Source organism: Pteropus alecto, unplaced genomic scaffold (assembly GCF_000325575.1).
Source record: "Pteropus alecto unplaced genomic scaffold, ASM32557v1 scaffold113, whole genome shotgun sequence".
Lineage (NCBI taxonomy): Eukaryota > Metazoa > Chordata > Mammalia > Chiroptera > Pteropodidae > Pteropus > Pteropus alecto.
In genome coordinates this window covers 832,037-843,116 of record NW_006433949.1, presented here as the reverse complement: position 1 = coordinate 843,116, position 11,080 = coordinate 832,037, and the positions used below count along the sequence as shown (strand labels likewise).

At 51.2% G+C, this 11,080-nt stretch overlaps 1 protein-coding gene across 1 annotated transcript in view; it reads left to right on the top strand.

Annotated features, from left to right (window-relative positions):
• RASAL1 (RAS protein activator like 1) overlaps positions 1 to 11,080 on the top strand; it is a 26,984-nt gene that overhangs the window by 6,192 nt on the left and 9,712 nt on the right. Inside the window, 10 exon segments of the mRNA XM_006908573.3 lie at positions 707 to 820; positions 961 to 1,022; positions 3,581 to 3,710; positions 5,620 to 5,701; positions 5,791 to 5,922; positions 7,661 to 7,749; positions 8,306 to 8,423; positions 8,568 to 8,721; positions 9,096 to 9,160; positions 9,387 to 9,540. Coding sequence (XP_006908635.1) covers positions 707 to 820; positions 961 to 1,022; positions 3,581 to 3,710; positions 5,620 to 5,701; positions 5,791 to 5,922; positions 7,661 to 7,749; positions 8,306 to 8,423; positions 8,568 to 8,721; positions 9,096 to 9,160; positions 9,387 to 9,540 — 1,100 coding nt within the window.

Here is an 11,080-nt window from a genome sequence, read left to right as displayed (position 1 = left end):
GGGCACCTCTTCCTCTGATTCTTTGTAACCTGCAAGTCTTGGCAAACAGTTGGGGGTGAGTGAATGAATGAATGGAATTGTGCGTGTTTTCAGTTCCTGTGTGTTTGTGTGATTCTGTGTGTCTGTCTGCCGTGTATAACCAGATGCATGTGAGCGTGTGTCTGTGGGTCTCCATGTGTGTCTCGGCATTTTTTAAATGTACGTCTGTGTGAATATGTCTGTTTTTTTCTGTGTAACTACATGTGTTGGTATGTAGAAACACAGAGACTTCTGAGGCTTCATGTGTATCTGAGTATGTGCGAATGTATCTCTGTGTGTCTCTGGCTTCCTCGGTGCATCTGTGAGTGTCTCTGTTTCAGTGAGTGGGAGTGTGTGTGTGCATTTACATATCCGTGTCTCCAGGTGTCTGCCACTTATGTCCATGTGGGTCTCGGCATTTTTTAAATGTACGTCTGTGTGAATATGTCTGTTTTTTTCTGTGTATCTACATGCGTTGGTATGTAGAAACACAGAGACTTCTGAGGCTTCATGTGTATCTGAGTATGTGCGAATGTATCTCTGTGTGTCTCTGACTTCCTCGGTGCATCTGTGAGTGTCTCTGTTTCAGTGAGTGGGAGTGTGTGTGTGCATTTACATATCCGTGTCTCCAGGTGTCTGCCACTTATGTGGCCCAAGGTCCCCTAGCCCCCTATGCCCCCCTTTGCAGGACAGCAACCATCTGGCGGAGCCTGAGCCCCTTCTGGGGAGAGGAGTACACCGTGCACCTGCCCCTGGATTTCCACCACCTGGCCTTCTATGTGCTGGATGAGGACACAGTGGGGTACGTGTGCTGGGGACCCACGCCTGGGCACCCAAGGGGAGGCGGACACCCTGAAGCAAAGTACTCACCCACCTACCCAGCCCTTGACACCTGCCCCTCGACTCCCTAACTTGGACCCTCACCTGTCCACCTTTCCACAGACACGATGACGTCATCGGCAAGATCTCGCTGAGCAGGGAGGCGATTGCAGCTGACCCACGAGGTGGGCGAGGGGCACTGGCCTCCAGCTGGGCAGAGGGAGGAGGGGATGGCCATGACCAGAGAGGACATTTACAAGGGCGTAGCAAGTGACACAGGGAAGCAAAAGCCCTTAGTGGGAAATTATTTCAGTGTTTGTTTTTAAACAAGACAAATGTGAGGGTGGAGGTATGTGCAACACGACTGGTATGGTAGATGAGGAAAAGTGGGCAGTGAGGGCTAGTGTGGTCAAGGAAGGCTTCCTGTAGGAAGGGGAATGAATTAGTCCTTAAAGGTGCTTTCACAAAAATACTAAGGCGCGTCTCTATGGATTTTCTTTGGGTGTAGGGCCAGGGCAGATGAATACTTGGTGGGAGTTGATCGGAGAGGGCCCTAGGTGCCAGACCAGAATCTGGACTTTCTTCTGGAGGTACTGGGGAGCCATTGATGGTCCTTGAGCAAGATGGTGAAGATACTGGAGCTATATTATTGGAAAATGGAGTGATAGGAAAGATTAGATACGTCTTCAGAAGATCTCTGTACTGCTTTGTGGGTTCCAGATCGCAGAGGGATAGGAGTAGATCTGGGGGATCAGTTTGGATTCTGTGCAACAATCAAGTGAGAGAAAGCTGACAGCCTCCTGGACTTGGGGGTAGCAGTGGAGATAGAGGGGGTGAAATGGAACTTCCACTTCCAGCAATGTGGGGGACTAGATCCTCAGAAGGGCCCTCCTGCCACGTAACAGTGAGATCCTGAATTAAATGGGATTCCTAATACATCATTAGAATTGCCGTAAAGAAGGAAAAGTCCCAGTATTCTCCTCCCATCCCCCAGTCATGAGCAAAACTTAACAGGGAGTGGGGAATAGTGAGCAACAGCAAGGGAGTAGAGATGGCTCCGAAAGTAAATGTCAATGTCAGATCTACAATGTGCAGGCTAGATCTTGGGCTAGGGCCAAGGCAGATGGTATTGACTCTGAGACTTCTCCATTAGACTGAGAGAGACCCTCAAAGAGGCCCAGAATAAGCAAGCATTACTTCACTCCGGGGATAAGCATCCTCATGTTAGGTTTCCCATATGGGGAGATCAAATAAACATGACTTTACAATCAAAGATGACCACACACCCAAGTAAGAGGGCCACCGTGAGCAAGAGTCGGCAGAAACAATAACCCTCAGATTTAGACCTACGAAGACTTTGGATTCTGTAATTATCGTATACAGAATTTTTTTAATTAAGTAAATAAAAAATGTAATCACCAGAAAGGGCTATCAATAACCACAATAAATTAAAGCAATAAATTTTAAAAAATAGACTCGAAAAAAAGCTAAACCAAAATTTTAAAGGTTAAAAAATACAGTTGTTGAAATTAAAAACTAAGTAGTGATCAATAGATCAGTCAGAGCAAAAGTGAGAATTAGTGAATTGGAATCTGGGCTAAAAAAGTTATTTAGACTTTAGCCCAGAGAAAGAGGAAAGAAAACATAAAAGAGAAGTTCAGAGACAGAAAATAACTGAGAAGGTCTAACACTCATTTAATTGGAGTCCTAGAAGGAGAGGGTAGGAAAAAAATTGGGATGACAAAATAATAAACACTGGGGGTTACGGTGCCATTTCAATAATAAAACCTTTTCTTATTCCAACCACCCCCCAAGCAAACAAACAAATAAACGAACAACAAACAAAACATAGGAGAGAGGAAATGATTAAAAAAAAAAAAAGATGATCTGGAATTTTCTAGAACTCAAGGAAGAACATGATTTTATAAGTAGAAGCACAACTTGTACGAAGCAGGATAAAAAAACATTCTTATCTCGACACATTGTGTGTGAAACCAAAGAACATCAAAAGCATAGTCTTCACAATTAGAGAGAAAAGACAGAACAATTATTAGGCTGAGATGACTTCCCAATAACTACAGTGGAAGCTGGAAGTCAGTGGAACAATACCTTCAAAGTGCTGAGAGAAATGGGCGGGGGGCGGGGTTGTATAACACTATTATTCAGTAGCAAGCCCAAAACAAATGGAGTTTAAGATAAACAGAAACCAAGAGTGTTTACTAGCAATAAACTCTCATAAGAGAGAGAGAGAGAGAGAGAGAGAAAGAGAGAGAGAAAGAGAGAGAGAAAGAGAGAGAGAAAGAGAGAGAGAAAGAGAGAGAGAGACAGAGAGAGACAGAGAGACTCTGAGACTGTGATGGACTTGACCGTGATCGATTCAGGCAGGGAGAATGGCCCAGACAACAGCTCAGAGGTAGGAATGCCCATGATCTTTCTGAGGGAAGAGTATGTTAGACTAAATGAAGGACGGCTTCGTATACCAGGGTGAAGAAGGTGATGGTGCATGCTTAAGGGCAGTCTGCCTTCAACTCCCAGCTCTGCCGTTGACTAGCCGTGGGATCACGGGCAAAGCTCTTCCCTCGCTGGACTCATTTTCCTCATCTGGAGGTGGGGATAATGACTGCACCTTCCGATGTCCATGAGAAGTCCACGACTTAACACATTATTAACGTTAATTGAATTTTTAAGTTAACGCCGGGGTCGCGGTAGGTGCTTAATAAATGTTAGTGCCCGTGTCTCCCAGGAATTGATAGCTGGATCAACCTGAGCCGAGTGGATCCAGATGCGGAGGTGCAGGGTGAGATCTGCCTGGCTGTGCAGATGCTGGAGGATGTGCATGGCCGCTGTCTTCACTGTCATGTGCTCAAGGCCAGGTATGGTCCTGATGGTGGGTGTAGGGGGTGGCCTGAGAATGAGCAGGAATCCCTTGGGGTCCCCCAGCTGCCTTGGCATTTGGGGCACTTAGGGACTCACAATCAGGATTCCATGTGAGCAAACAGTTCGAGCTCACTGGATTGTAAATTCCTGGGTTTCAGGCACAAGTAGAATCCTTGTTGGGCCTCCAGTGACCAGCAACCAAAGGCTACATACTCAGAATAGCCAGACCGATGTGTGGAGGTATAGTAATCAAATTGTAAGTGGTAGATACCCAGGTCATACTGGCTTAAACAGATTGGCTCCTATGAATGACATGTAGCTTCAGGTATGGCTGGATCCAGGTGCTCCAATGGTGACATCTGGAATCTGTAGACACAGATTCCTCAGCTGTCATTCTCAAACAGTCCCTCACCAGGTGGAGACAAAGATGGCCCCAGCAGCCCCAGCTGCCATCCTAATAACTTGGCGGCTCCAACTGAAAAGGGACTTTTACCTCTGACCATTTCTAACCAGTGTCCTGGGACTAATTCTTATTGGCTCAGCCTGGGGCACATGCTTGTCTCTGAACCAATTACATCGACTCTGATTGGTCAGACTTGAGTCGCGAGCCCATTCCTGGAGTGGAGGGAGGGATTGGCCCACCTACGTCATGTGGGCTGGGAGTGAGGGAAGGGATGGTCTGTCCCAAAGAACCATGACAGAAGGAAGACAGATGCAGGACCACAGATGACCCTCCAGAGGCACCAGCTTATGAGATATCCATCTTCCCCCTTTCTGCCTTTTTTTTTTTCCATACCTTACTCCTCAACCTTCACTTTTAAGCCAGTCCTCTCCCAGGTTGGAGGAGATCTCCATTTCTAGCTTGCTGTGTGACTTTAAGGTTCTTCCTTGCCCTCTCTGTGTCTCTCCCACCACCTCCAGATTTCTGCCCCCAGCTAGGGCTCCCTGGAGTCTGGACAAAGAATACCAGGGGGGAAGGGGACAGGCTAAAGGACTCAACTTGGGGCATGGGCTCCTCATCTGCTTTGTGCCCAGGGCCTCCTCCCCAGCCACAAGCCTATGCAGAATCCTTGCAACAGGAAAGGGACCAATTGCTGTCGCTTAGCAACTGGGCTGGCTCCTAGGAAACCAAAGGCTTTGGATGCCTAGTAAGGGTGGGAGAGGAACAGCAGGAGGAAGCAAGCAGCCCCTGGTGGGGGGTGTCCCTGGACTTGGGGTACCTCAGGAAGGAGGGATGGGGGAGGCTGACTGGGGCGAGACTTTTGGGTTGTCATGGCAACTAGAGGCCAGAGGTCTCTGCCTTATGCCTTTCCTTGGGTCCTAGGCAGAGTGTGGGCATGAGTGTTTGTTGAAGGAATGACTGAGCTCAGCCCTCACCACCTGCCAGCTGCTATGCTAAGCTTTTTACGCACATCGTCTCATTTAACCTTGGCCCTGTGAGGTTGGTCCTTGATTATTCCCATTTTCCAGGTGAGGAAAGTGAGGCCTAGGGAGGTGAAGTGTCTTTTCCCAGAATCACCCAGCGAATGGCAGAGCCAGGCTTTGAACCCTGGCATCTGGTCTCCCATCCAGGGGCTCCAGGTAAACTGAGGCCCCCTTCCTCCTCCCGTTGCACCTTTGCCTGCTGGGCTTGACCTTTCTGTGGCTCAGTTTTCTCATCTGGAAAACAGGGTCATACTAGCACCTCCTCCTAGGGTAGCGTTAGTCAACAGGAAGATACGGGGTTTGGGCAGGTATGGTGAGGGGTGCTCCCTGCTGGGTCCCTACATTGGAGCAGTTCATTGCCTTGGAAACCAGCAGCATTTGAATGGTCCACCCTGAACCCATTTTCCAAGGCCCAGCTTGGGTCTTGGTCCTTGAAGGTCATGTGTCTCCCGCTCCGCTCTTTTCCTCATCTGTCCCCAGGGACCTGGCCCCCCGAGACATCTCTGGCACATCTGATCCATTTGCACGTGTGTTTTGGGGCAGCCAGAGCGTGGAGACTTCGGTGAGTGGTGGAGGGGAGCTGGGTGAGTGGGGAGTCCCGGGAGGGTGGGTCCCCGTCAGCTCTCTGTCTCTCATTTTCTCTTCTGCTAGACCATTAAGAAGACTCGCTTCCCACACTGGGATGAGGTGCTGGAGCTGCGGGAGATGCCGGGTGCCCCATCCCCGCTGCGGGTGGAGCTCTGGGACTGGGATATGGTGGGCAAGAATGACTTCTTGGGCATGGTGAGCACCCCCTCTGACACCCTCCATGGCTCCCCGCTACCTCCAAGGGGGAAGGAAGGGGTGATGGGCTGGGTATCCTGGGGGTACACAGGGTAGGTGTGAAGGCTACCTCACCAGGTCCCCTGGCCAGGCCTGGGCGATGGAGTCCTATTACCCCCTTGTACATTTGAGGGGACTGAGGGTCTCAAAGGTGCAGGAACCTGCCCAAGGTCACCGGGTCAGCCCAGGTTCTTATTCTGGGATGAGAGTACCCAGGACGGCCGTGTGCTAGCCCCGTGGTATGTACTTCTCCAGCATAACCTTATTTACCCTTATGGCCACCCTGTGAGGCTGGGACTATTGTTTTCCCCATTTTACAGATGGAAACTGAGATTCAGAGAGGCTAAGTTGCTTGCCTAAGGTCACATGACTAAGAAGTGGCAGAGCCAGGATTTGAGTGCAGGTCTCTCTGACTCCAGAATCCAAGCCCTTAGCTTCTATTCTTGGAAGCACAGGGCTTGAGGTTTTTCTCTTAGAACCTCAGTTTTCCCATCTGCAAAATGGGTGTGATTGTTCCTGCTTCCATAGTAGTGGGTGTGTATCAGGGCTATTTTTTAAAAGGAGGCAAATTAGAGCCAACAAGAGGGAGGCTCGGTTATGCACTGCTGGTGGGAATGTAAGGTGCCACACGGTCTGACATTTTCTCAACCGGTTAGAGATAGAGTTACTTCATGACCCAGCAATTCCCCTCCTAAGTCTATACCCAAGAAAAATGAAAACACATGTCCACAGAAGACTTGTACGTGAATGTTCGTAGCAGTGTTGTTTGTAATAGCCCAAAGTGGAAACAACCCAAATGTCTATCAAGAGATGAATGAATAAACAAAGGTGGTCCATCCATGCAGTGGAATATTATGCAGTCATAAAAAAGAACAAAGTACTGATACACGCGACAACATGGATGAATCTTGAAACCATTATGCTAAGTAAAAAAAGCCAGTCCAAAAAAAGAAAAAACACCCCATGCATACTATGTGATTTCATTTATATGAGACGTCTAGAGTATTATGTGATTTCATTTATATGAGATGTCTAGAGTAGGTGAATCAATCTATAAAGACAGAAAGTGGGTTAGTCGTCACCAGGGGCTGGGGGACGGGGAGCACCTGTGAATGGGTATGGGTACAGGCTTTTGCGGGGGAGGACAGGAAATATTCTGAAATTAGTGGTGATGTTCGCACAAGTACGAATGTACTAAAAACCATTGAATGATACACTTTAAATAGGGACTTGCATGGGATGCGAATTATATCTTATAAAGTTATTTCGAAAGAGGGGTGTGGGGTTCGGGGACCCTCTGGACTGTCTTTAAGCCTTTCAATAAATGCAATTGTGTCTGTCCCTAAACAGAGCTGAAAATACACTCAAGCCAGGCCTGCTGTCCCTAGCAGCTGCTGTGGCCTCGGGCTGGTCACTCCACCTCACTGAGCCCCAGTTTCCTCAACTAAGTGTCCCTGGAGGCTCTTGGTACCCTGGCAGGACTAATAATCTGGGACTGAAGGAGGGAGTGTCTGCAGGACTAATAATCTGGGACTGAAGGAGGGAGTGTCACTGTTGCTGTGTCAAAGGGATACTGTAGGGGAGGAGGAGGTGGCCTCTAGCAGGCTATGCTGCCCCTCCTTGGGTGGGCAGTGAGCTCTTCCCGTAGGGCTGGGTGAGGTGGGCAGGGCTCAGCTGAGGGTCTGTGTGTCACCCACAGGTGGAGTTCCCTGCAAAGGTCCTGCAGCAGAACCCACCCAACGGCTGGTTCCGCCTCCTGCCCTTTCCTAGAGCCGAGGAGGATTCTGGGTAAATGTGGGTGTGGAGGGAGGAGGCCAGGCTGGAACCACCTCAGCCCATGTCAGCTCTCCAGCTGTCCCCATGTGGCTTCTCTCATTCATTTAACGAACGTTTGTTGAATGTCTTACGATGTGTGCGTACATGCATCTAAATGAGTTCACCTTCTACCCATCTCCCTGAGAACATGTCCGTTCACACCTGTTGACGTGCGTTCAGGACCTTGGGTCCTTCCACACCTGTCCACACCTTTTCACACTGTCCATGCTTGTACACTTGCTTCTATGGGGCACACTGTTTACACCGCTTGTGCTTGTCCATTTCCATTTACACCTGTCAATATCCGTTCACACCTGTTTAGACTGGCCATGCCAGTTCACATCTGCCTGGCGCTGTTCACACCCGTCTTGTTTTGCAAATATCCGTGCTCCTTACCCGTGTTCACACCTGCCCATCCTGGCTCTCCACACCTGCCCATACATATTCTAATACACACTTGCCCACGCATACTCCCATACACACCTGCCTACACATACCCCCATACACACCTGCGATCTGACCCGCTCAGGGGGAACCTGGGTGCTCTGCGGCTGAAGGTGCGCCTCGTCGAGGACCGCGTCCTGCCCTCCAAATACTACCAGCCCCTCATGAAGCTGCTCGCGGAGTCTGTGCTGGGCCCGGCAGAGGTGGGCGTGTCATACGACCAATTCTACTGGGAGGGGGTGGAATGGGGTCTTGGCCTCCCCCAGCTTTGGGGCGCCTACCCGGGCTCCTCTGCTTTGGAGTCCCAGGACCCCAGGCCACCTGTCCTGCCTCCTGTCCCTACCCAGGAGGATGCTGCTAGCCCCCTGGCTGTGCTGGAGGAGCTGACCTTGGGCGACTGCCGCCAGGACCTCGCCACCAAGCTGGTGAAGCTCTTCCTCGGCCAGGGCCTGGCGGGGCGCTTTCTGGATTACCTTACCCGGCGTGAGGTGGCGCGGACCAGTGAGTTGCCCAGTGACCCCCAGACATCACCCTAAGGATGAATCTGCAGAAGGTGTCGAGGGCAGAAGTGGGAGGGAGGGGCTCAGACAGAGGGGGCTCGTGTGCATGCGTGTGTGTGTGTGCGTGCGTGTGCACGTGCGTGCGTGTGTGTGTGGAGTGCTGTGCACTCCAGCCTGCTGGGTTTTGTTATTCTCGTGCTGTGTGACATTAGGAAGATCACTTAACCACCCTGGGCCTCTGTACTGTGAATGGAGTCTTTGTTGCTGGTCTTCTCGACTCCCGAGGCTGAAAGAATCCTGACCCCTACCTTGGGTGGGTGGAGTGAGGCATATCCAGCCCCCCAAATCCCAGCAGGCACTTCCCTCTGCCCTCAGCCGACCCCAACACCCTCTTCCGTTCTAACTCCCTGGCATCCAAGTCCATGGAACAGTTCATGAAGGTGAGCGGGCCAAGGCCTAGAGGGGCCTGGGGACAGCTTCTTTGAGGGGTTCCCCTCCCAGGACTTACTCACACTCCAGAGCTTGGCTGGCTTCAGGTGGCACTGGGTGGTTGAGCTGGGTGCTGGCGGTGGGTGCCAGGCCTCACCCTGAGTGGCAACCCAGTAGCACCCCCACCCCGCCCCGCCTCACCCTCGGCTCCGCCCCGTGTGGTGCCCCTGCCCCCAGCTCGTGGGCATGCCCTACCTGCACGAGGTCCTGAAGCCGGTGATTAACCGCGTCTTCGAGGAGAAGAAGTACATGGAGCTGGACCCATGCAAGATGGACCTGGGCCGCACCAGGTGAGCAGAGCCTAAAGGGTGAACCTTGACCTCCTGACAGCCCCCTTGTTTCCCTGGAGCCTTGTCAGACTGAGTCTGTGCCCATTGCCACCTCTTCAGGAGCCCTACATTTCACCTCAAAGTCTCGTGAGCACCTGGATCCTTAGGCTGCCTAGTATGGTGCTTCTGGGCTGGACTCTGAAATCCGAGCTTCCCGGGTTCAAATCCCAGCTCTGTAACTTCCACTGATGTGCAAGTTGCTTTACTCCTGCAGGGCTATGAGAATTAACTGAGTTATACATGCACAGCCCTGCATCGACCAACACTCCATAAGTACTAGGTATTTCTATTACTGCAGTGGTGGCCGAGGCCCTTGGGGGTGGGCTCTGCATGGGCCCGTGTGCAGAGGTGGTGTCCTGGAGCTCTTGATGAGGTTGGAAGAAGCAGGACAGTGCTGGGGATCATGCCACGCCTCTGTGGGCACCTCCTCTCTTCTCAAGACCTTCCCCACTCCAGCCAGGGTGGGCGAACCTGTTCCCAGCAGGCTGTGAGACCTGATTGCTGGGCAAGGCATCGGGGACTATGGTGGGGACAGAAGAGGGTCTTGCCTTCACTTCGGGTCCTGCTGAGCAAGTGCTGCCCACCACTTCTTGATCACCCCAGAGGCAGGCATCAGAATGCCTTTTACCAGACAAGGAAACGGAGCCTCAGAGAGGGGAGATCACCTGCATGAGATTGCACAGCAAGGATTTGAAGTCAGGCCCTGAGCAGAAGGGCTTAGTCCATCCGTGAAAGCCAAGATGGAAGCTTTTCCCGGAGCATCTGGCAAGGATGAAGCAGGGGCGTCTGGGGACCTGGGCAGGGCAGGGTAGCAGGCAGACTCAAGTGGACAGTCCTGAGTTCCAATCTCAGCTCTGCCACCTACTTGCAAGATGACTTCTCTGAGCCTCAGTTTCCTCATCTGTTAAATGGGAATAATTTAATTGTTAAGTGGACGACTTTGTCCATCAGGTTGCCATTAGGATTAAGTGATACAATGCCAGAGACATCAGTTCAGGGCTTAGCTCGCTGGGTCCAGGACATAGTAGGGCCAAGAACCCCCAGTCTGGCTTCTGTGGAGTCTTCGGTCTGAGAGTGGGCAAGACAGACCCTGAACCTGGATGGTAACAAGAGAGGAAGAAACAGAGTTGCAGATAGAAAAGTACTCTTTTGTCATTCACGCAACAAAACCATTGTTGAGCGCCCATTCGGTGCCAGGCACTGGCTGGCTGAGCACTGAGTTCAGAGCAGAGAACCAATGGGCACCAACCCCTCTTCTAGGGGCAGACAGAGCATAAACTAGAGAAGAAGATCCTTGTAGGCGATCAGTGAAACAGAGGAAAATAAAGCTGATGGGGGTCGAGGGAAGAGCCGGGAGCAGCGGAGGGGCTTGTGATATTCCATAGGGTGGTTGTGGGGACAGCCTCACAGGGAAGGGGACAGTTAAGCCAAGACTTGAAGGAGGGGACAGAGGGGATGATGTGCAGAAGCATGTTCCAGATGGGGGTCATAGCAAGTGCAAAGGCCCTGAGGCAGAAGCGTGTGTCTGGCATGTTCCTGCTG